This window comes from Lineus longissimus, chromosome 2, assembly GCF_910592395.1.
Source record: "Lineus longissimus chromosome 2, tnLinLong1.2, whole genome shotgun sequence".
Lineage (NCBI taxonomy): Eukaryota > Metazoa > Nemertea > Pilidiophora > Heteronemertea > Lineidae > Lineus > Lineus longissimus.
The window spans coordinates 8,535,744-8,562,509 of NC_088309.1; the positions used below are offsets into that span (position 1 = coordinate 8,535,744).

The 26,766-nt window shown below is 39.7% G+C and overlaps 1 protein-coding gene across 8 annotated transcripts in view; it reads right to left on the minus strand.

Annotated features, from left to right (window-relative positions):
* LOC135482513 (cyclic nucleotide-gated cation channel alpha-3-like) overlaps window positions 1–26,766 on the minus strand; it is a 58,195-nt gene that overhangs the window by 7,766 nt on the left and 23,663 nt on the right. For 3 of the 8 annotated variants that reach the window (XM_064762597.1, XM_064762592.1, XM_064762596.1), the window contains exons 2-9: window positions 12,288–13,528; window positions 10,743–10,769; window positions 7,625–7,683; window positions 7,066–7,216; window positions 4,479–4,584; window positions 4,082–4,236; window positions 3,576–3,759; window positions 636–1,651 (exon numbers count right to left, since the gene is read on the minus strand). In XM_064762597.1, the coding sequence (XP_064618667.1) occupies window positions 636–1,651; window positions 3,576–3,759; window positions 4,082–4,236; window positions 4,479–4,584; window positions 7,066–7,216; window positions 7,625–7,683; window positions 10,743–10,769; window positions 12,288–13,501 (2,912 nt within the window). In that variant the 5' untranslated portion in view covers window positions 13,502–13,528. Of the gene's footprint in view, window positions 1–635; window positions 1,652–2,860; window positions 3,052–3,575; window positions 3,760–4,081; window positions 4,237–4,478; window positions 4,585–7,065; window positions 7,217–7,624; window positions 7,684–10,742; window positions 10,770–12,287; window positions 13,529–14,053; window positions 14,156–18,338; window positions 18,442–26,766 lie in introns of those variants that run through there. The other 5 variants (XM_064762600.1, XM_064762598.1, XM_064762593.1 and 2 more) reach the window with 4 other exon arrangements.

Here is a 26,766-nt window from a genome sequence, read left to right on the forward strand (position 1 = left end):
ACTATAGCAAAGATTCATTTCATGCAGCAAAACAGATAAATGAAGTTGCAATCCTTTGGAATTATGTATTCATTCCTGGTCGTGCAAGAATAAGCCGAATTCTGACCCGTAGCTGATCACCACAGACAATGCAGTGTTTTGCAATTATCAATAGTATACGTTTGAATTTTTGCCCAAGTTGACAACCCAGTCTGGTCGGGAGGCTCACACCTGCATCCGTAAAAAACAAACTTAAAGAAATCCAACCATATCTTGCTCCCCGGATCCAAAACGTTGAGGACAAAAGGAATGGGCTACAGTGCTAAATAGGGTGCTGTATTACATGTAGCATTGTTTCTACATCCTTAGTCTTCATTATCATTTATATTAGAAATGAGGTGTTCCAGAGAATTGCAACTTCAAAGAACAATCATTTTCGACGGTCAACAAGATATCAAATGGCTATTCCCTTGCTATTCCTTTGCTATTCACTCACGCTCACTAATGTGATTGTTTGGTACCCTTGTTCGTAAAGAAAGCAAGAGGTGCAGTGTGCGCCTGATGATATCTTATTGAGAAAAATAAGGGAATGGCCTGACATAACATACGACGGAAACGACATCAACCATCGAGATGGTAAAGAAACCACAAAGCACCTCCGCACAGACTTGCTGATTGACACACGCCTGGAACCTGGAAGTGAACCCCGTTTGTCACGGTTGTAGTAGAGGGAGCTGTCTGAAATTGACACTCTTCTCTCGCCCGTAAACTCCTGTTCAGTGTCGTGGGGCTTTACATGGAACTGTTGAGCAGAAAGCCACTGCTGCGTGTGGCCGGCCGGATTGCATAGATCCTGGTCTAAATTGATTCCACCCTGGGTTATCCTATTCGAAGCTGTTGGCTGCATAGTCGAACATGTTTGAGCAGTAGTATTAGAGGATTTCGAATCACCACCAGATACACATGCCTGGGCAGCTTCAGCCTCGTCTTCTTCAGCTTCGTCTGTGGGCATCAGAGCGTCTGGGGGTCGGAGGTTCAGGAGTACTCTAGCTCCATTAACTGTGACCGAGTCCATACTCGCAGATACGGAAGGATCCGATTCCTCATCGCTGCACAAGTCAATCTTTATCTGTATCTTACTGCCATCTACCTTCTCTTTTTGCTCCACCGCTTGATATTTCTTGCCACCATGCTTCTTCCTGTTCGACGGCAGAAGCCGCCTTAAACCAAACTGAGCCAACTTGTACCACGGGGTTTTCGGGGGCGGATGATATATCGGGGGAAGTTCATCAATACCAGTTAAAGATTCGCGGTTCGCGATACCTAAATCAGCGGTAGTGCTATACGCACTAAATTTCCTATCACTGTTGAAGGAGCTGCAAGACAACAGACTGAATTTCCTGTCAGAGAATGTACTGAAAACACTGAATTTCCGTGATGTCTCAGCGTATTTAGTCTCCCTAGGGAGCTCGACACTAGCACTGCGCGGTTTACTGAGTGGACGAAACATTCTGTTCCAGATATTGAGCCTACTGTCGGACCTACTCCGAGCAACCGGCTCGACTCTAAAGCCCTGTAGCAGTCTGTCTTCCCCGCACTTTGACTGGGTCCGAATTCGTTTCCTATCAGCCATCTCCTTCAACCTCCGCCTGCCGTATTCCTTGATGAGTACCTGTAAAATTGAACCTCCTACATACAGCATGGAATTAAATACTGCGGACAGGAGACTTCCATTTTATAAGTAATTTCGAATCATGGAATGCAGTGTGACGTATCTAAAAACTTTCTAAAAGAAAAGACGTTGTCATCACAGTGCTTTTGCCCCTTAACTCTGTTTACATACACTGGTTCAGGAGCTAAGACAAGCGACAGCGTTCAGTACACTGTCCTTCCTTGGAATGGATTACCAGTATGATACCACTGGACCTTACAACAGTCTTGCTGATTGTTCAGGTCGACTTCGCGAAATCTGTTTGCCATCATTTCAAAAACTGTTAATTCAAGTGATTCTAAGAAACGTGTTGTAGAATTTCAATCAAGTCAATAAAAACAACAGATTTATGAATGTATCGTGGTACTAAATGAGCCAATTGCAGACACAGCAGTTCCTTAGCAGTTGATATTAGATATATCGTCAAGATGAAATCAGCAGTATTCGTAGACAGTGGTTTAATAGTCAGAACACGCACTGATATATTAGCCAGGGATGTTGGATAAGAAACAATGCCACCAAACAGAAGTGATACATGACCAGTATACAGATGTTGACAAGATGTGTTATTGTTACACTTATAGTCATAGTGATGAGGATGGAAGTTTTTTTTATTAGAAGTCAATCAGTTCATACCCACGGTCTGTTGGCAGTAATAAGGTGTTTTGACTGAAATTTTGAAAGCATGTCTGCATGATTAGTGCATACATTTCAGGCAGTCCTTTATCACGACAGCACATATGAAAAGCTGGACACACAGAATACATATTTGCAATAAATACAAAGAAGAATTATATGAGAATACACATATGATATGGAGGCTACTACTAAGCATGCACATGTGTAAAGAAAAGGACATTCAGTGAACATATATATTGGAACATTCGTTTATGACAACCAATAAAGAAAAAAATTCTAGTCACTGTGATTGATAAACCATTTTACAAGCTTTTGCGAAAAGGATTTAAAAGAGGTATTAGAATTGAATAGTACATGTACTCATGATTCAAAAGCATGCACTTGAATTGAACGTGCTGCTTTATGAGATTTAACGGATGCAACTGGTGTGGAGTCTTATTGAAACAAGGTGCAAGTCAATCCAAAATCTACTATCAAAATGCCAAACATGATTTCAACTATTGTGCTCGATTGCAGCCTTAATTTGCATACCTTCTATCAATGGGGCATCCAAGTAGGTCAGTTACAGGAGAAGGGTGGGCTTCCTCACTGGTCATACCGTGAATCTTCTCCTTCTTATTTTCCCCCGATATGCTGATTAGGCTATTGTTATTTTCGACCACGACAGGTGCAATCTGTCGAAGCCCCTGCAGTCGTTTGCGCCCATAGTCCGTGAGTAGTTCCTGGAGTTGGAAATAGAGAAGGGTGCCATGCGACATTTATACGTACACAGACTTCACTACATACATCTACGTGCACAGTTACGAGTCGATGGATCGAAAGAAGGTTACTTGGAAACTAAGACAACTGTAATTGTCAATGTTGGTCAAGAACTGGGAACTAATCTTGGTTCATAAGCGGCGTATAAAGGTAGCAACAAAATACAGGTAGGATCATAAAAATACCATAAGCTTCTGCAGGAAGAGATGTACAACACTGCAGCTAAAGAAGGACACAAAGCGGACCTATATAACGATGAGGAAGATTGCTATAACATTGACCACAGTAAAGACGAAGATGAGGTCATCAAAAAATTACACGGGAGGAGATGCCCTGAAATGTATCTTAACCAGTCAGCAGCTTACGTTTAATGCCGTATAAAGTTGACTCTTTCAAGCCAATAAGTGATTGGATGAAAAAAATGTTCTTTTCATGGTTACCCCTGGATGGCCTACGGGAGAGAATGCTTGTCTGCATCGTTTCTTACCTCAGCCTCAGGGTGGTCCGTCAGTGCATTCAGCACATCTTCCCTGGACAGGGTAAACAGTTCCGAATACCCCACAGACCGAACATCAGCAGTTCTTCTGTTTACACCACCGTCAAGGTTTAGGATACCGATCTCTCCAAAGAAATCTCCAGCACCCATCTGGGTCAGTACTTCACCCGTATCACTGAAATTTGTATTTTTCAATCGAATTAAGGTCATCAATAATTGACTATGGCATCAAAGCGAACACTTTTTTTACAGCAGAACAAAGAATTCTTATGTTGTTGGCGCAGTCATGCAGTAATTGCTTTCAGAAATTAATGATTATGTTATCATGGAAAATTTGACTAGGAACTCTTTTTTTCAGGGAATAAGTTTGTACATATCCAGCTTACCAGACTCAATTCAAATTAATTTGCCTCTTGGTCACGAGATGGGAATATGAAAGACTCAAGAATACTCCAAACTGACTGCCGGGACAATAAAATTATTCTATCTTGATTCACCTGATTACTTCTAGTATCCCATCAGCAATGATAAACATCTCCCTTGCCACCTCCCCCTTCCGACAGACAAGGTCTCCTGGCGTGAAGATATAAGCTCGCATCTTTAGTACCAGGTCATGCAGGAATTCTGGTTGGCATTCTTGAAAGATTGTTACCTAGAAACAGATTAAAAATAATAGCAGTTAACAAATTCTCGATGACGATACTACAACATGCTGCTCACCCAACAGACAATGGGTGATATGAATAAAGACTAGCAAATGCTTTTACTCCGGTTTTGTACAGGAAGGCCTAGTGTAAATGTACATGGAGTTTTAGATAAAAGCATTTGCTAGTCTTTATTCATATCACCCAATGCCTCATTGATCATTATCGACAGAAAAGCAAATATACTTACCTTTTTTAAAGTTGATAAATTGACATGCAATGCTAGTTCGGTTTTGAGCTTATCAGGAAGTAGTCCGAGCGAATTGATATCGCCACCACCACCATTTACGCGGCCTCTGGAAGAGAATTTGACATGGATCAAAAGCTACTTTATATGAGTGGCGATAAAGTGGCGATAAAGATTTGAAAACCATCTTCTACTACCAGTGGTTTTACATACAGTGTAGTCAATAATTATTGGGACACTTTGAAAAACGTGAGAAAAAATGAGATAACAACGTTGATATTCAAACAGAACTTTATTCAACAAGTTAAAACATTAGAGTAACAACTCTTCTTTCAACACAACAAGAAAAATTGTGATTTTCCATTTTTTGTTTTTTTTGCAATATTATGTAATAAGACAACCTCAAACAATTATTGGGACACCAGACATCAGACAGTCCTCTTCACCAAATTCAGTATTTTGTTGGTCCTCCATGGGTGGCAATCACAGCTTCCAGTCTCCGAGGCATACTTAGCACAAGTTTTTCACAGATGACGGGTCCATGTTGGTCCAAGTGCGCTGGAGCATGTCCTTTAACTCCTGCCTGTTCGTAGGCAGTTTTGAAGGGCGTTGTCGTTCCATTTCATCCCAGAGGTGCTAGATAGGGTTTAGATCAGGGCTCTGTGGAGGCCACCCAAGCACACTGACCTTCTTCCGGGCAAGGAAGGCTGTCACACGCTTGGCAGTGTGCTTGGGGTCGTTGTCGTGTTGGAAGGTATACCGACGATCAAGCAACTTCCTGGCAGAAGGGAGCATTTGGGTTGACAGAATGTGTAGGTCTTGGTCATTCAGCCTGTTCTTGATCGTTTGAGTACAGACTTCAATGCCAGTAGCATCTTTGACTTCTTTTGCGATATCCTGGGCCGACATTCTCCGGTTTTTCATTACAAGCTCCTTGATAAACCTATCAGTCCTTGGTTTCGTCTTCTTCTTGCGTCCTCTTCCCTAAATATTGGCTATTTCTCCCCCTCTCTCAAACTTCTTAATGATGTTATGGACTGTAGACCGCTTCAGATCAAGCCGGTCGGATATTTTCCGCACAGAAATCCCTTCCAGGTGGAAGTTCACAACTCTTTCCCTCAATGGAAGGGGTATTTGAGCAGTTTTACCCATATCTTACAGACCTGTCGATGTCTCTATTAGGAATGAGCTCAAGAAGTGCACATAAGCTATTACATAATAGGTGCGGGCACTAATCTGCACATAGGCGATCCTATTATGAAGGATTACACCATTCATATTAATAAAGTCACTCAACTGTGTCAATAACCTGAGAAAGCTGACTCAGAAAAGCAGTATGCATAGGTGTCCCAATAATTGTTTGAGGGTGTCTTATTACATAATATTGCAAAAAAAACAGAAAAAATGGAAAATCACAATTTTTCTTGTTGTGTTGAAAGAAGAGTTGTTACTCTAATGTTTTAACTTGTTGAATAAAGTTCTGTTTGAATATCAATGTTGTTATCTCAATTTTTCTCACGTTTTTCAAAATGTCCCAATAATTATTGGCTACACTGTAGATATAAGTACAATAGTAGGTAAGTGACATGAAATGAGTCATAACGTCTGAGGAGGAAGTTGATAAAAATGTCTAATCATGAAGACTGGTTTACTCTTTTCATCATCAAGGACAAGATCCCCGCCCCTTACGGCAAACTGCCCCCATTTCGCAAGCGTCTTATTTCCGCGGATTTCGCTACTGCAATCAACATTTAATGGTTGCATACAATTGTGGAAGCCACAAGGCAAAAAGCCAACTTTCAGCCCCGTGTTCAAGAAATTATGAAAAAGATGAACCATCCGGTTAAGTATTAGTAAAAGACGACACACACAGCTTCGTTAGTGCTTTTGGATCTAATCCTAGGCAAGTGCCAAGCAAAACTTGTTACTATTGCTTAGATTATTACACAACAGTCATATAATTTGAGTTCGGACATCGATTCCTTCTGGTCAGTACTTGTAAACTCTGACCATTAATTCCTATAAGCACTGAAATACTTTCAGCATGGACGCTTCAAGTATGGATGTTAAGTGGAATTTGAAAGCGTTTTTGATAGAAGTGTCATGTGTTTTAGAGCTGATCGTTCTGATCCAGCGACATACAGCAGTCATAGTTTCATATCAAACATTGGGGCCTTTTCAGAAGCCAAACACAGACACTTGGGAATGATTTTGTGGAATGATAATCGATAGACTGAACAAAATGCTTAAATTGACAGCAGACCGAAAAACAACTGACCCGTTAGATCTGAAAATTCAAATAAACACTTTTACTTTTTTGTTATTGAAGTATATTGAGCAATGCCTTGTTAAAATTCTTAGAAAGGAGAAGTCACCTAAAATTAACCAAATTAATGCATTCACAAAACGATACCTCCTCCTGGCAACGTATATTAATGAGTTGTTCGGCAACTAAAAATCGGAGACTGAGAGCCAAATGAGAGAGAACGATCGGTGTCATTGCTTACAAATTATTTCAACAGCACATTTGTTTTATTCCAAGCGGTGCAACTGCCTTTCCATTTCGGACATAAAACTTGTTTTCACCTACCTTGACCAGGCATAGTCATACCAGCGCTGAACTCGCCTCTGCATGTCCCCGGGAACATTGTGGTTACGCATGTAATTTTTAGCACCGTCTAAAAGTCTCTCGAATTCAAGGCGATTGGCATTTCTGTTGGTGATAACATTTCCGACTTGACCTGTACATGATTGTAAAATGAATGTGGGATCGTAACGAGCTGTAAACTAATTTTACTCAGGATCATCAGCCATGAAACACCTGAGTCCTCTCAAGGTTCGTAAAAAAACAGGTTTTCAGGGGCTTTATCAACAATTTCATGGATATTTGAATGGCAACTGAATCAACATGGAACCTTCTGAAGTCCTCAGCACAGGCAGGACATCCATCACCACTCCCAAGGGTAGTTCATTCATGGTTCTAACAACAAAACACAGATGGTGGCACAAACGGTGATTCCTCGGATGTTTCTTTGCACAACAGGATTATCATTTATGAAATCTGGATACCGGCTTTAATTCTTTTTGCCTTGATTTGTAGGTTCTTCCTTTAGCTTAGTATTGTCTTACGTCGCTCTCTAATCACTTACCGACTATAGTAGCAAAGAAGAAGACGCCGATCAGGTAACTGACGATGGTGAAGACATACCTGGAAAAAAACATGGCTTAAATGGTTAAGACGTACATCTCGCACAAACATGATGAAGAAATAAATTGTTCATTAAGTAGGGTCATAGCGGTACAACGCAACAGAAATTCAGCCATTACCTCTAAATTGTAGTAAGAAATTACTATGCCCCACATGGATGTAGAGCAATGGATGCACTTTTACAAGATGTATAAACAGGATAATTTGACGCCAATTCTGATGTCCGTCTTATATTCAGTTGATGACTTTTCTCAATGTCGTTGCAAGGCCCTTGCTGTCAGTAAATTCAAAGAGCGTGACCTATCTTTCGGTTTTATGATAGTTACTCTAAGTTTTACTTCGAAGTCATTTTAAGTCAACGATGCCATCACTAATAACGCTTTCAACCAATGTTCGAATTTTACATGAGAGAAATAGGAATACCAGAATATGAAGACGCACGAAAAACTTTCTCGTTTTAAAAGTTTTAATCGCCTTTTGCTTCGATTTTATATGAAAATTGGATTAACACTCCTTACAATGCTGCTTTCCATTTAGGTGATATCAATTTTACCTTCTTTTGAACATGTAAAACAAACCGCCTGGTGCAGAAAAAAATAGCAAAGCTCCTTGTACTTTGGCTACTATACTAAAAAGATTACAATTATTACGTGGGAGGTGTGCCAATTGGCTTTGTTAAAAAGGCCCTTGATACACTTTTAGTAATGTCAAATGTCTAAAAGACTGAAAACGTCAAAAAATATTGATAATTCGAAAAGTGTCTTTTAGATTGAGGCAATCAGGGAACAGTTGTATCTTCTACTACTTATTTGGATCCGTACACCAGGTAGATACCAATTTTTTTACAAGTTAATCAGATCTGTTCACTTTATAGATGCCCATCTTAATTGCAACGTATCTTGTTAAATTGGTAAAAGCAATCACCGTCAAACATGTAAAGCGTGATTCGCATAATACTCATTCGGTGAAAACATTGCAAAATACGCATACATCTGCCCCTATACGGTCTTTCCGACAAATGAAAAACAACTACATTTATGCTAGCATGAATACAAAAGGCAAGTCCCAGATACTGTAGTGTTTATCTGTACGAGACAACAGCTCGGCCATTTGACCTAATGTCTCAACCAAATTGCTGTGAATAAACGCATAGTAAAGTATCACGTTGCCCATTCTACTGATGGTACCAAATGGGGACTATATTTTCGGTAACAAAATACCTGTCCGATTTTTCGTGAAAGGTGTAATATAGGGGTGTATGGAGTGCATCACTTCCCTCTTAAATTCTTTCCATATTCGGATGAGTCTATTGACATTGTGGTCCATAGCTAGTATGTTCCTTCGATTGGGCACCGCGAGTACTCGTATCAATATTTGAAATCATTTAAAACTTTTACAATTGGGATTTTAGCGGTTTGATGTTTGGCGAGCAGACCGTGCTGTTGCTCATGAAACACTGAGAAATGACACAGGCTCCGAACATAGCACAAAGCTAGTGAGACGAAGCCAACATCACTCATTAAGTTAAAGCTTTCGTGTAAACTGCTTAAGTGTGTAAGCGGTTTATTGAGAGAACAGTGTGCGGTTTGTTTTATAGAAATCAACTTTGATGTTTCGTAATCATGCACGGCCGAAATACATGACAGGAACATTGCACTCAAAAAGACACAATGCACATGCAAAAGCTGACATCTGTAGTCCAAAATCTTGCACATCATCAATATATTGATCGATAGGAGGTGCTCATTCGAAAGCCTGTATCATCCTGCAGTGTTCTAGAGCACGTGTTCCTAGAGGAGTTGCCTTTTGATTATTCAAAAACAACAGAAACTACTAAATCCTTCCCAAAGACAGTATCAGTCCGGTGATTCAGGTGACCGACTGTGCATTGTAAGTTTTTCCACTTGGCTCAGTTTTAGAGGATCGCAATGGAATTGGTCCATGTTAACTTTAGAAAAAGGGGCTTCAGGCCGCTACCTCAACCCTATTGTGGTAATGAGCACAGCCCAATTCGTTTTTTTATTTCAATAAAGCAGAACAAAGCGGAATAACTTTTAATTCGTAATCTCGTGTGACTCACCTCACTATAAGTGATAATGAATGTTTGTGTACCAGAAGGATTTATCTTTTTCGAATTTGATACATAATTCATGGACTTTTTTAACAGAGCTGAGTGGTCCGGGGTACGTTACTTGAAATTCTTGATTAATAGTGCCTTAGATGTAGGTTTTTATTAGTGACGTCTCCGTATAATGCCTTTGGGAAGAAAAGTAATGACATCCCGTGATACACGCTGAACGACAGGCACCTATTGGGAAGAGCACCATTGCAACATGCAATTAACACACACTTGAATTCTGAAGTGTTGATTGTTTCAAAGAAGCATTCCCAACTCCGAAGGCCGCACTGTTTCAGAAAGTTATGCGATGTTTAAATGATTAAGGTATGGCTATTAGAATGTTCATATCGAAAACATCATTCAGCAAATCAGCAAATCGTCATGAGGACCAGAACGCTTTTGATTATCTGAACAGCACACTGCAGACTTTTAAACTAAAACTTTTAAGTCGGGTGAATATTAACTAGGTGAGGGTATATCTCATGCAACAGAGCAATAGAGGGCACCACAAGTACCAGTTACATGAAATGGTTTTTCGACCTCCTTTTTCGGAGAAAGGACGGTAGATGATGGTAGTTTACCACCAGATGGAATGGGGATAAGTGCTATATAAAAGAAATGGACCAAAGATTATTGAACACTTCTACTGCTACTTTTAAGAGGCACAAGGCCACATAGAGCTTGTTTATATATAGAAACCCCTCAGTAACAGCCAATCTTGTCAGCTATAGCTCCACACTCCCATTATCCACCGCGCTATCTTTGGGAACAGCTAAAAACTGTCGTCCAGGCAGCTGTTCGCTGTGCTAACTGATAACGATGTGATGCCCCCTGATACTGACTGAATTAACACAATAAACAACATTCGGGACGACACACTCCATCCTCTAGGAACACTGCTAATTCTGGTCATGTAATAAACACATTAAACACATGTTACCAGTATCTGGGAACTAGGTCTAGCCACCTTAAAAGAAGATTTAAATGCAGTTATTTAGTTGACGATTACGGGCATGCACAAAACTTGATAAATGATACGAGTGAAATCTGGTCAATATTTTCGACAAGCATTTCAACAAAATTATTTTCCGAGGCAAAGTGTTAACTATGTTGTTCTCGTGATCTCGGTGCATCGACAATATGTTCAGAATTATTAATTAACTACATGGATGTCCTGTAAGAAGCATGTAATGTCCTTTGTTCGCTATGATGAATAAAATATCCCATAAGCTGGAATATCTGGTATTAATTTGGTAGCGATGTACAGCTGATGTACATGTAACGTTACTTAGATTTCCGATCGCCTCCCAACAAACTTTAAAAAAAAGTAAAATTGAATGAAATTTACACCGACATCAAACTGTCACATAAACAGAGTTAATCAAAATATCGCAAATTGAAAATGAAATTTAATGAATACCCAGCTTCATCATGTTTTTGCGCACTATTTGGAATGCAAACCCATCGATAACTATGTGGGCGAGTCGCCTTAAATCGCTATACTATAGATACGTCAGATCTAAGAAGAAACCTATAAATTATACAAGTTTTTCTGTTACGAAAATAAACAAAACAACCGAAGGCACGAGTTGAAATAAGTCATAAAAGATGATACAGAGCCCTCCTCTTTTTTTATTAAGATTTCAGAACCTTTTACGTCGTTGAATAATGCCATGATCGTCTGTTCAGCTTTCAAAGAAACATATTCTTTTACCTTCTTGTCACTTGCAGATATAAAATATATCTTAATAATTCACTTGCTTACACACATAACTTTTAAGAAAGGAGTGCCTTCCTTCTAGAAAAATGGGTCTATGTGATGTCAAACAGTAATTAAAGGTTGGAGTTCGACGAGAATATGTCTACCCACGTCGTATCTTCAGCCTTTCAAATGTTGCAAACTTTGTGCATCCGTTTTTATTTGTGACATCAAAATCTGTAACCAGGATGTCTTTCAGAACTGCTTAAAGAACGGATCAATGCTGATGCACGCAACATGTACATTGAATGCACTTACATGTAGTAGCGCAGGCACTGTGGAATTGCACCTGTCCACAATAACTACTTGATCCGATTCCGCTACAAACAGCGGTATCCGCTGCTGTAGTGGAATCAGCTTTTTTATAGTGGTCTGTGGTATATATTCTACATGAAAAAAAGGCCGCGGTTTTTATCAAAACCTCTCTAGTGAAATCCTTAAGACTCCTTAAAGGAGTGAAATCCTTAAGACTCCTTAAAGGAGCACATACACGCCGTTCGTTATTACTGGTGGTCCAGCTAGTTAGGAAATGGAAATGCAGTTATACACAGTGCAGTGCAGTTATCATGCATACGCATATGCTAAAACCTGGTATCTAGTGTATTTGTATATCTATCTGCACAGGGGAAACGCTCAAATTTGTATTTGGCACGTATATACGCAATTAGACATTTTGAACTCGACAGAGTAGATCTGAAAGAAAAATTTGAGAAAGGCACTACTTACTCCCAGTTTGTATCCGGAGGTGGAAGGTCACCAATTGTCGTCAAGGTCAAGGTCGCCCAGTACATAGACTTGAGGTATTTCCTTATTGGGTTGGCATATTCTCCAACTGGGGTAGGATATGCCCAGTCTCCCTGAAAGCCCTCGGCCGTTGATATGAGAAAGTAGAACCCAGCGAACCAATGACACAGAAGGAACAGCATATGTGTCAGATTCACCACGCGCCACATGTTGGGATACATAGTCCGTGACTCTACCATATTTTTCCATCTCCACCATCGATAAGCCTTGATTAGCCTTGGGATACGTAGAATAGGCATTATTCCTATTCCGAACTGAATGACATCTAGGGGTATCAAGCAAACGAGGTCGAGTATAAAAGGCTGAGATTTTATATAATGCAAGGCGAGTTTTTTACTATCGTACACCAGAAGACCCTTTTCTAGAAACCCTGTTCGTAACTGCACAACTATATCACAGATGTAAATGAAATCGCATAATCCATCAGAAATGAACCAAGCCATGCTGCTAGCCGATTGAATATCAGGGAAGGCCTGCCTTAAGATGATGGACCAACAGTTGTAAAGAACAGCACATGTAATAATAGCAAGCCAAACAAACATGACATTTTCAACCGGATGGATAACAACACTGTGACGGTGTTCAAACTGGACACCATTGCTTGAAACCTTAGTTGCCCGCTTTTCGTCATTATGAGTATCGTCATCATCGTCATTTGAAACACCCTGTCGCGTTGAGAAGCGCTTAAGAAAAGAGTCCTGCCTTTGTAGATTTGACTGCCGACGTTTCTTTTTGACAGGTTCTGTCACAACACTTGTTGCTTTTACTGTAGTTCGTAACTTTGACCAGCCTTTTGACCCAGTGCTCTGAATCAAATCACATTTATCACTGTCAGGTATAGTTTCTTCCTTGATGCTGGTTTGACTTGATTCGACTGGTATAATCATGTCATCGCCAGTACCAGAACTTTTCCGCACTGTGTCATTTATGGTGGACGATCTCCGGCGGATTTCCAGATCAGGTTTGATTTCGTCCGGAGGAGGTAACTCGGGTTCGTACGTAACATGGTGGTTTTCAATATTTGGGACACCACCATTTCGTTTCACGGTCTGATTCTCTGAAATGGCTGATTGCGGTGGTGTCTGATTGCTGTTGTAAGTCGGGTTGTTAGTGTTGTACGCTGCAGTCTCCATCATGTGCAATCATTTTGGTGATAGTTTTATCTGAAATTATAAGAGAACGTGAAGGTTTAGGTTACATTCAGTTTTCGAATCCATGAATAATACAACAAGTACCGCCCTGAAACACGATGATGCTACAGAACATGAAACACAGACTCTAATTCTAGGATACACAGAGGTTCTTCGACAGAACGGTACAAAGCTTGCCCAATTTGTTTTGTGCATAAACAGCTCTCATTCTCATAGAACAGCGTTGAAATACAAAAAGTAACTGAAATGTAGGAACCCTCTCGTAGCCCAATGTCATTCAACATCATCATCATGATTTACCTGGAACCAGAGATAGATTTATATGTCCGTCCTTAGATTGCTGGCAGGAATTGCCTTCAACGACGAATTTTAACAAGAGGACTCCGTTTTCAAAATCGTCGTCTATAATTCAAGGGTACGGAGCTACCCGACCGACCCAGTGCAGTCATTATGATGGACACTTCTTGTTTTGATTGAACAATGTTGATTCGGATATTTCACCAGATAGTCCTGAATAAGACAATCTTTTGTACTCACATGTAGACAGAACGCAGTCGTGAAAATGTTATTCCCGTAATGGATGACAATGTATGTTCTTGAATTAGTCATGTCGGTATAGGTACACACTGTGTGTCTCTCTTAAAGTTAATAACATCAAAAAGTAGCCATCCAAATAGATGTCTATACATGCTTCCCGAAATTGGTGGCTTGCATAGGAACTAACTTTTTCCCCCTTGTCTGTCATTAAAGGCATTCAAGTGTGTTGGTCAACCATGACTACCTCCTTTGTCCCTCCACCATAAGGCCTAGTTTCCCCTTATGACATCACTATTTCGGACACTCAGCGCCCCATTTCTGGAAAGGTGTATAGGCCTAGTCCTAACCGTTGACGCTCAATTGGCGGAGCAGAAAGCCCCATGAGAGAACTGCCACATAGAGCGCTTTATATTAAGAGTTCTTGTCAAAGCTAGAAAAAGCCAGAATTTAATTGCACTTGCTTTGCTAAATGTTGTTCTAGGTATTTTCAACTTCTCAATGGTTGTTTGTATGAGGTATTTATGTGCAGTACTAGGCTGTATTTTCTTAATTTAGGCAAGGTGTCTTTTAAGGCAGCGAATAAAAGAACTGTAAATAACCGACTATTGTTTCTTAAGTATTTGTAACACATTACCGACGGAAAGGGAGAGGAAAACATCAAAATAATTTTCCAGTCCATTAGTTTTCAAGTTTATAATCTTCAAACTCATTTTTTTACAAACGCTTTTTGAGAAAACACTTAGTCAATGTTGACACCAAACTCCACTTGACTTTTAGAATATTTCAAAATATTTCTTCTTTATTATTGCCTTTCAAACTTTTATATTTGTCACAATTTAATGCGAAGCGTTAGTTTGTAAAATGAACCTTTACAGCATTTGACACACTATATTTATAGGGAAAATATAAAAGCGAGTGTTATACAATTTTACATATTATAGCTGTTTGAAAAAAAATTAGGATTTAGCTGCGATAAAAATTATAAAGCTCTATGATTTCATTCCATATACATATGTAAACTATCACCAGTAGATCATGTTTTAAGAATCAAACATTTTAGGTTGGGGTAAAGTTAGAGATCGACTACCCCCACTGTCAGCTGGTGGACAGCAGGTCTAGTCCCAAACTGTTAGTTAGCATTCATCAGTTGGGCTTGTTAGTCGTGCACTTCTTTAACTGACGAATAATAGTTACGCAAATATGGACAACGCGAGTTATCCATGCCATAGAGACAGACGACTGCGCCCGGTCCCTCTAACCCGACAGGAAAATTCCCTGTGATGTGGATGCGACGGCAAACACAGATATCATGTAGTTAATGAATTAATACGGCAGAGACTTTAACTAAGAGTCAACTCGAAAAGACCACTGGTGGATGGTGATGGATAACACTTGTACGCCCAGCTTCACGAAACTTGTCAGCGCATTGACAAGAGAATCAAATAAGATGTAGATCAGGCTGCAGATGGCAAAGTAATACCAAATTTTCCTCTCAAGAGACCATACTTATTGGGCACCTGCCACTTTTGATTGTATCCCGGATGGTTCTGTGTGTCAAGGATGGATTAAGACAAGCTGGTCATGAGGACCTTGTTGTATCATGAGATGAAGCTACATCGTCTGTCATTCGTCACCTGTCATATTTTGTGCTCAGACTACATTCGAGTGGGTTCTTTGGTCACCATTAGAGGGGTCGGGTTGGCTCAGACTCTTTGCTTGATGTTTTTCTAAGGCCTAATCCCATATTGTACACGATGAACACTAAAAAACAAATGTCTCCCTATCGCTAATTGAAGAACTCTACCTAAACAACGAACCCCAATGGACTGGTTTCATATACAGAGGTTAGATCAATTTTCGTACGAGAAGTGATACTCCTATTCTCGGTATGAACAACTCGAGTGCACTACCGACAATGACGACGAATATGGCAGCAACCACTTCCAATGGCAGCAACTACTTTGCCATTTAATTGTGTTTCTTATCACCACAGACAGACGTACAGCTTGTGGACAACATCTCAAGCCTCTTAAATGAGGCAGTGACAACCATGTCATTTCTTAGACTATGGATAGCTACACACATTGTCAAGTCGGTAGGGATGGGAAATTCTAGTTAATCACGACGGCTATCTGTTGCCGCCACACCACAACAGATGAGCAGATTGTAAAACAGAAAGAGAACCATTGAACAGAATAACAATGTATTCGATTTCACCTTCCGAATAGGCACGAGATTGGTAGTGGTATATATAGTTTACGGCAACGTATCGACCAGTCACCAATGTGAAGTGATAGCGGCCAGCTCCATCGACCTGGTAAATCAGTTAGAAGATAAAAGGAGAATAGTCTACTCACAATACGATGTATTCATGTAAGGTGATGGGTGGGTGTGACTTGGATAGAAATGAATAGTACATTTAACATGGTCAATTTACATACTTCGCACACCACCGGTTGCATCCAAACATTTTAAGATAATAGCACCATTATCCAAAGACCAAACAGTCGACAGACGAATACCGAGAAATGGAAACACCCAAAGTTGACCTGCTACCATAACATCTCAGCTAGAAAATGTTGTGGCTAAACCTGGCAGACCAGATGCTGTGCTTCGGCGGCTCTCTTCTAAACCCAGCAAATCTAACATGTCAGCTCTAACAAAAGCTGTTGACGGAAAGGTCAGTAAGCATTACTTGAATTAGCATCGCCCTCGATCAGACGTCCGCTCACAGCCGCTGTCTTAGGAGTCAGAATAGGTTTTCAATTAGCCATGTTTGCGGACCCCAGAAGAACATGAGTGTGCCCTTGGGTTTAATGCATTGAGTTCGGGTTCTCAGGTTACTATTTTCCGATTTTATCATCTGCCTCCAGTGTAACGGAGCAATCACTCTTAATACATGTTATGCCAAGGTGGAATTACGCAGGAAAGAAAATTTTCTCACACTGACACTTTTACGTTACGCCTATAGCAGCCACGACGTCCGTACATTCTAATGGAACAGATAACAGAAATAACAAATGTAGTATGACATTTTGACAGTAAATACCGATGGGAAACTGGATATGATAAATTATAATTGTCTTTAAGCCCATCCGAATCAGAAAAATAAAGTAATTGAACTTCTCAAATCAAATCAGGTCACTTCGAGTCATGAAGCTGAAGCGATAAAATATTGTCATGGCAGCAGTTTCCTCCAGGTTGACAAACTAGGTGGGCTCAACATCATGTGCCTTGGCGGAAAAGAAAAGCTTAAAGTATTTCCAATCAATCACACGACATCTTGGAATGGCAGTCAATTAACTTCGTGTCATTGGCTGCTTTAGAAATCACCACTGGCATGAGCAGTGCAAAATATATTAGCGTTGGTATAAAAAGAAATGATGAGACTTTTTTAGTCCGAACGGCCCATTTCCCGACATGAATGTGCGATGGATCAGGTAATGAAGTATTTTTTACGGTTCCTTTCTACTATGGCAAAGCGGTCATGTAGTACTTCACCTCGATTTGCGATTGGACATGAATCCATGTGTAAACATCACTTCTTGGTTTGTGACAAGCATACAGATACAAGTTAGTCTTAGTTGGTCTTCAATCACTGGTGGGTATAAGGATATTTTCACGCAGTTCCTATCAGACGTGGTCAGCGGCAAACGATGCATGCCCCAAGTTCTCTCCAAATCCCTTAAGAAAATGGGTCAAATGATATTTGTAGTAGCACGTGTATTCGCAAATACCTTAAATTTTGATTTCGAATTAGGAGCAAAGCTGCAACTGAATCACGAAGCAAGCCTAACAGAATTGGCAGTGTGACTGATTGGTCGAATGTAAAAGTATATTCATAATAATCTCAGTTTCGGATGAGATGTGTTGTACACGGCAATATCGCTCAAACGAGCTTTTCCCCCACTGAGTATTCACCAACTGAGACAGACAAGAGCTGATGAAGAATCTGTACTAAGCCGAAACCTGGCAGAGGTTAATTCCTCAGGAACCTGGGTATCGCTTTTGAGTGTTTCCGTTTTTTAGTGTTTCCGCTCATTGTTTGAGAACGGTGACAGACAGATTACACGTTTTTCTCCGTTTCCTACTAAAAAGTCATGGTTTCTCTCGCTGTCTATTGTATGGAAACACTGAAATATGTGGAACAACCAGAAAAAACGTACCACCGTGCTTAAGGTATCTGGTCTAAATTAATCCTGACATGTCAACTGAAACTGAAATACCCGCCTGCACTGTTCTATACGAAAGTACATACATGTACTTACAAATAATTGCTACTTACATATTGTTTGGGATACCCGTGAAATCCATCAGTCGTAATCATGCACATAAAAGTGTGACGATTGCCACGTTGAAAAGAAGAAGTGTCCGAACTTTCCCCGAGGAAAACAACCACACACAACGCGGAGAGAATTTTCAATAAACAGCGGGGTAGGCCTAACTATCCCCGATAAATCGACTAAACTACTTTGAGAGGAACTATATATGAATATTCCCCTGGTGTGCATGATACTGATAAATCAATATGAGAAATGTTGAATTGATCGGGTTATACTTATGAGGTATCGACAATTGCGCACATCATGGGGCACCGGCCCAGATATTCGTTGGATTCAGGTGGAAGAATGCCACAGCTGATTCACATATTGTGTCTTTGTTAGAAAAAAAAATAGTCGAAAACAAAGTTACAAGACTTCTTTCATATCTATCGCTGGTGTATTCTCCACATGACACGTCAAAGGGGAATTCCATTCATTACTTCCGTAATAACATATGATATGATATTACGTTTTACCACATCTGTCATCTCTGTGCACTGTAACCTCTCACAACGTTATAATCACACTAAAACATACTCAACAATATCCGATCTAAAGGTATGAGTTTTGGAATATCAGAAATGTCCCTTGCCTGTCTCGGTATGAATTGGCATTCACACTATCAATTATTTTTAACAGCAATGAACGAAGTTGTCACCAATCCTAAGGAACCAATAAAACTCTCATAAATCTTTGAAATTGTCATTGTCACATCCAACAGTCGCACATAATTGAGGTACCAGACAGATAACTCTCTAATTTATTTTGAAGCATTGCTTTTATCACTAGACTTTGTGCTTATTAGACTCATATAAGTGTTGTCATTCATCATTAGTTTTGAAAATAAAGAAATATCGATCAAATTAACTGTCACGAATAGTAATCCTTCTACCTTCACTTTACGTTTTATGACAACTCGTAAAAAGGAAACTTCGCGGTTCTACAGAGTACATTCAGTCATACATCGTGTACTCTTGGCATTGTATCGCCATTGCCTTCAAGTGATAATCATGGACAAAATATTCTTATATTGGCAAATTATATTTTGAAAGGTTTTTGGTTTTTGAAACTTAGACCTCGCTAGGAAAACACGGACTTTTCTTCGACAGCTCAGAGAACCTCGGTAGAATTATGAATATTCTAAAATAAACCTGCCTACCAAGCCTTGTAATGTTTCCACCATTCAAGAGGGTATAGCTGTGCTCGGTCGACCTCTAGATTTGTACTTAATGGAATAGCAATGGTTCAACAACTCCATCGCAAGAAATAAGCTAGGGACCGAAATCAATTAGGAATAAAAGCTAATGAATAACCAAAGATATCCTGGTGTATAATGTGTCAATGGCTTAATACTGCAGAGCATTGTTACCAGAATCTATAAGCAGATCCTCATCGATAATTCAGCTGGTGCCAGAGGCAGAGGAATAACATCACCAATATACAATACTATTTGTACACCTAGTAAACAACTACGGGCCTTGAACCAGACGTTTACAAATTGTTGGTCCAAAGAGGTTAAAACATACGTATTTACCCTTCCCCTCCCTCATTGAAGCCACCTACAGTAGTTTTGCAAGTAATTTTGTTTTTCATTAGTGATGCGCAACATTCTTGACGAAATTGATGCAAATTACAAAATAATTCATAACAGTATTTGATATTCATTTTTGCTGTTACAAACGTTGACAAAGATTTATTAAACCTGCCATCCATTACCACTAACAATTGTATTAACCTGCAGGAGCTGAACAATTCAAGAGGCACCATGTTAAAAACGCTTTACGCTCATTTAGTTACCAGTAGTTAGAAGATGATGTGTTTGCAAGTTGCAAATACCGATAACCTGTTAACATTACAAAGAATTTATTTATTGGTAAACGACATCGATCATTATAAGTCATTTCGCAAAAATGCCTTAACACAGTCTCTGTAAAAGGTTGGAAGGCAGACATTACTGTTTATGTTCTGAAGCTACAATGTACTGGGTATCTTTAAATATTAATTAACGATGTAACTGATTAACTGTTCTAAAGGGAACATACATTAATGACGGCAAAGTGTTAAATAAATCATAGACTTAAGATCTTTGTTATAATATTTGGGAGTTAGGAAAGAATTGTAGCCCGGAGCACTAGAATTACTCTGCAATAATTTCCATTCCGACTGGCCTGGAAGATGTAAGCTTGTTTGTAATTACCTTCAGCATGAGGTGCAAGCTCTGTAATTTGCTTTGTCATCGTAACTGTCTTTATTTCGTTTAAGGACAGACCTCATGCAGCTGGGTTGTCCAATTAGTGTAAACCCACCAGTGCCAGGGGCGCGTCTGGGCTTTTGTAAGGCATGTTTGGCTACTATGTGTCTATTGTCATCAACAACAAAATTGCCTTCAAACCCCTCAATTCACATATAGGCTTAGTAGTAATTTTCCAAACTGAAATAAGAGCTCGCAAAATTTCCTAGTGGAATCGATACCTAGCAATCATAGCACTATATATAGTGGTGAAACTATAAGAACGAACGTCATCCTTCGCAATGGTTGCTTCACATAGACGCATTTGCGGGTGTGGCATTGCATTCTGCTTGCCAGTGTCATTTAACCAATGAAAAATGGTTCCTTTGTAAAAAGGTAGTCCGTCCTTACCTAATAAGAATTGCAGGTGCTTTCAAGGCCAATATAGAAGAAATTCACAAAAGCAGTGTATTTAAGCCCGTGAAAGTCCTTGGCTATGCGAACAGCGACATACCAACATCAAAATGTGTTTTGACTACATTATCTCATAATTATAGCAGTATGGTAACACACATAATAAAATGATATCTAGCTTGACCAGGTCATTGCCTGGTCAGCATTTAGGCCTACTATAGAAAGTCATTTATGTTGGAGATATCAGAGCAATCACACGATTATTCAACTCTTGGACAGTCCTTATCAATCCGGTTCATACTAATAAACCAATGAAAATCTGTAGTCATGAACAAAAGAGCAGTGATGTATTGCAGGAACATGTATAAGGATGATATTTCAACTATCTGAAGGGCTTACGGCGTTTGTTTACTTTGGAGGTTGTTTCAATGAAAATGACACACGCCACTCCCGTGCCGGCACCAGAGAAAACGTGACATTTGCTCCATACCGAAAGCGTAACCTTAAGATATACCCCACATATATAGTCACAACGTATAGAAACAATCGTGTTGTATTGATAGTTGGGGGGCGTTTTGCTCAGTTAGACAAATCCTATATTTGTTTCTGATCACGTTTATACCGATCGATGGGAACCAAATAAAAGATCTAATGCATCTCTTAACATTCCGAAATTACTGTGACAAGAATATAAGCAAATAGTAGACTCGTCCTCTGAAGGGATAATGAAATAGCTTGAGTGGATGAGAAGATGGCATCTATTACCATAAAAACAAGAGGAAAATCATGTCACTGTCAGTTCGGTGACAGCCATGACATTACACAAGGGGATTGGCAAATCGAATTTTTTCGTACCGTTTATTTGATACTATCTTAAAGATCTTCAAGTTGGTTCATTGATTCTCATAGGAACTATTCAGAGTTGTCAGATGTGAATTAACTTTATTTGTGCACTGATTCTTTGATGGGCAGCATTTAGGGTGTCAAAGTGGTGGCATCCTTATCCGAGGCTAATAAAATTAGCCTCATAAGGATTTTTCCGAACTGAGCGGTAAACCCTTTAGCCACATCACCTCAATCGTCTGAGTGGCAGACAATTATCGGTAAAATAAGATTATCGCAGATATCGCAGTACCATGTATGTATCAATAGTGAGGGGCGTTTTGCTCAATTAGGCAAATCCGATATTAATTGTGTTTTCTTGTCACGTTTACAACATAAATCTGATCAGTAAAAGCAAGCATCTATAACTTTTTAAAATTGTGAACCTTGGAAATGTGTTTATGATATGACGAGTCAAAGGCTCTCCATCAAACATGCATTAAGAGTGTAATCCGACAAAGGATATTGGTCAAACCATGAATGGGCTTTGAGAACAAGAACTTGGTGTGTAGCCATTAAAAATAAACACTATGAAGAACCACGTTCACCTCCGTTCAATTATCTCTGTGGCGCAGTTCAATGCACAGGTGATGGGACTAAGATGGATCAAATTTCCTGTCTGCAGTTTGAGTTTCCTGGTGGCCACATCCGTGTCATGTTCCTGGTGCCCTCATTCATACCGTAGCATCCGATAAATGAGATGACTATTGTGGGCAGGTGGCGAGATTGGTAAAGCTCTGATGAAGCAGAAGACATGGCCAGCAGAAGACAGGTTATCTTCATGTTAATGTACTTGGCCTTCGTAAAGTTGGATTCTTGATGCTAGGGGCAGGACATTACCAAGGTTAGCCCGATTCCACCACCACCACCACTACCAATGGTCCCGGTCCAGGAGCCTGACATTCTAGGGCCACTCTGTAAAGTATCGAAAATATTGCTGTGTTTCTTGCAGTATTTTATATTTTAGAATATATTATAGCATTTTCAATAAAGATGCATGTGTTCCCTTGGCGTCTTACACCGGCTTGTGTTTCTTTTTATATAACGTCTTACGTGTCAAGTTAAATAAAACAGGTAATGAAGTATCGACCCGATTGCAAAGCTTCAAGCTTCTAAGGACATCCATCAAGGGTTTATAATCAGAACGTCACTCATACGCATGTACGTCGATAAAAGAGAGATACCGGATTTTTTTTCATTTTTTAATGCGATCAATAGCTATTAGTATTACTATCCTTAGATAGCCGCTAGCAGAAAAAGCTCAAGGCTCTTTTCCTGCCGAACCTGCACGACCGATGTTAATAGTTGCAACGATATCGCACAAATGTCCTGGATAGAAAAGAAACCAGATGAGGTCTGGGCAACCGATGCCAACCAGTAGCTCTTGGGACTGAACGAGATGAAGAAGACACCTATAGGCAGCAAACCGTCAACCTGACCGTAGCTACAAGGTTTCTAACTGTACATCGAAATGTGACAATTTTAGCTTGAAATAACTTTGGCTGGTGAAAACACCTGCACTGCAGACAACTCTTGACTAATGTTCCGTGCTAGATTCCAAGTTGGCCATAGCGGGCTACTCCCTTCGACAGCGTATAATGTTTCCCCCGGGCTTACCGGTTTCCTCTACTTACATTACAATCGCAAAATATTGTTTGTAGAGCTAATACCGGTGTAATGTTTATGAGTGTTTCTGTTTTTGAGTGTTTCCCCTCATTCTTTGGGAACGCTCAAAAATAGATTGGCAAGTTTTTCTGTGTATCCCCCCTATTGAAAAGTCATGGTCTCTCTAGCTGCCTATTGTTTGGAAACACTGACACATGGGAAACAACCACAGATGTTACACCGGTAATGTGGCAGTTGACGCAGGCATACTCAACATTGTAACATCAAATGGGAGTTTTTTATCCGCGCTATGATAAGGCGCGTAATGATATCAAATTGTAATTGTCATCGTAGTTCTAATTAACTGACTAAGTTACATTTATTTTTATTTTCATTCCACAAAATGATGTGTGCTGCCGGCCAAGGACGCGGTGGCTAATCAGACTATCGTCTTATCTAAATGGTGAGTATATAGCTCGTTTCATTTGATCTGTCACTCGGTCTCAGTGGACATGTATTCGTGGTCTCACCAAGAGTGAAGATTAACGGTTTATCCTCTGACCCTATGTCTGGAGACTATTTCTGTTATAAGGATTGATGGCACAATTATTGGTATTCTACTGGAAACATAGAGATGGCAAATGTCAAGAGTTAATAAGCAGAGCCGGTGTTTATCCCGCAGCTTTGTGGACTAGGATAGAAAAAGGGACATCAGGTATTATTCATTCAGCTTCTTTTTTTGTTTCCCGAGAAGTGAGTCGCACAGCATTAACGTCTGCGCCCTGAAGGAGTTATCTAATCATGGTTTATTTCTTTTTGAGACGACAGGAAAACAAGTAGGGGCAAAAACAGCTAAGATGATATCACTTCAGTCAGCTGATCAGCAGGTGTAAACTGAACCAAAAGGTTGATTTGTCCTTTGTATAATAATATCGCTCTGACGATAGTATCGCAATAAAGGCAACAGGAGCGAAAAGGAAAATCAGAAAAAAACACTAAGTAATGACTTAAGGTCAGAAAAAATATGCCACGAAAAAATGATTGTACTTAAATATTAACTCTCAGTTGTTAGTTGGGATCAAACGGCCTTGCACAAGATATGATTATGGGTAAAAGCGTTCATTTCATATTGAAGAGCAGTCCATTAAGAAAGGAACGGACAATGAGACGAAAATGTGGTATATTCCGGAGAGACTAAGTGGCAAATGGATTGATCACGATTCATCAACATCAATATCCAGGGTAAACATGGTAATAGAGTAACAGAGTAACAGAGTAACATGGGGAATTCGCGCTATTGCCGGAAATTGTCAAGCAAAGCCAGATACCTGATGAGATGCGAGTTTTTCCCTCAATGTCTTTCTAGCCAACCAGAAATGTTTTATCAAGGTCGCATTTTAGTTTCACAGTCCATCTAGCCGACCGCGCTGGAAAAGGAGCCACAGAAATTAAATGTGTCTTTTTGCCACAAGATCTTAAAGCGAGTAAGAAATTACGGCAGAATACTATTTGCATCGCGAAGAAGAATTCGGACTTTGCACAAATGTTTGCCCTAGTCATCATCTTTACCTCTGTAATCAATGGTAGCTTCATGTACTCAAAATATGGTGTCACGATCGTAGAGTTCGTTTTTACCACAAACATTTTTCTCTCAATAGCTCGAGGTTAACGATCCACATTTTAAGGAATTAATGAAGCGCTTAATTACATATCACTCGTCATGTCTTGTGTAGATCGTCATTTATCATACTATGAATATGTTTGTCCCGCAAGAACAATAGGTTAATTTGCTAGGCAGAGCAAAGAGGGTGATGAAAAATGAGCAATATGTAGCCACAATTTTTCATAACGATGAAAGATGCAGCAATTGGAAGACCGTTAAGCTACCCCAAGTCGATCCAAGCGATTGTGAATGGAAACCACTTCAGGTAGTCGTCATGGTGTATTATGCCAGCTGACTGCCATTGGCACAATAATTATACGGTCTATGAGTTTACGGAACCCCTTGGAGTGATTAAGGATGTTATTATGGCCATGCAGGAATCTGTACATCAGTTTTAAACTCTCTCAGAGAATTGCGAAGGCATAACACAGTCTCCTTTATCGACGTCAGCAATATTGTCTCCTTGTAACCTAGTAAAACTATTGGCAGAAGGGCCATTAGAGTTTTGAAAGAAACGGAATCCATCCCCGGTCCAAATCCAGATAAGATTCTTAGGTAATCTCATATTGAGTTTCGTTTACATGGCCATGTACATTCGTTACCAAAATCTCGTAAGATTCTTATTTCTGTAAGAATCTTGAAACGAACATGTACATGCACATGCATTTCAAGATTTTTAAGATTCGTAAATAGTTGATAAGATTCTTAAAATCTTTTCACGACTGTATAAGCACATGTACACAAAACTGAATAAAATCTTAACTGAGAATCTAATCTAGATCTTTGACCCGCGATATCATAGAAAATTTCCGATGAATCATGTTTTAAACACAGGATAAGGTGAAGATTATTTACGGATCGGGAGCGGCCGCGCTAAATCATTAATCGTTTTAACGATTCCTTAAACAACACACGCTGACAGATTCGTGATACCACCTTCCATATATCCCCGCATCCTTTTGGCAATGGTCCGCGATGACTCATCGATCTCATGCCAAAAATGGAGGTACACTATCAAAGATACCTCAACTGCTCCAGATGGCTCTTCAACTACCAATAGTGTTAAAAAAATGAAACGATGATACCTCAAAAATTGCTCATATCATACGCAAACTCTTTACAAGCCACACATCGATTGATTAAAAAAATGCCGGTGCAGTAAACTGATTTTTTTCTCTTGATAGGTTGTGTGGCAATAAGTGTCAAGATGATTTTATATTAAATTTTTTAAGGGTGATAGAACACTTCAATTCATCCAATTTCGAATCGATCTAGGGGCTATATTTGTCCTCGCTGCGACAGTCGTGAAAATAACCCCGGTCAATCAAATTAGCTTGTTTAGCACAGAGCTCGGTGATAAGAAAGAAATGTCAGCGGTAAGATGGACGGTTTGGTGCAACTAATGCTTGCTATGCCCCGATTTCGCTTTTGTGTAAAAAAAGCCATCGAAGTTAAACCCTTATTATGCATGTATATGACAAAGACGATCATTGTCTTTTAATTGTTGAGGGAAAGCCAATACCCGTGTGACACTTCATGTTGAAATGCATTCACGCAGTTTTAATTATCGAATTGATAGTACTATATTTAACTTAAT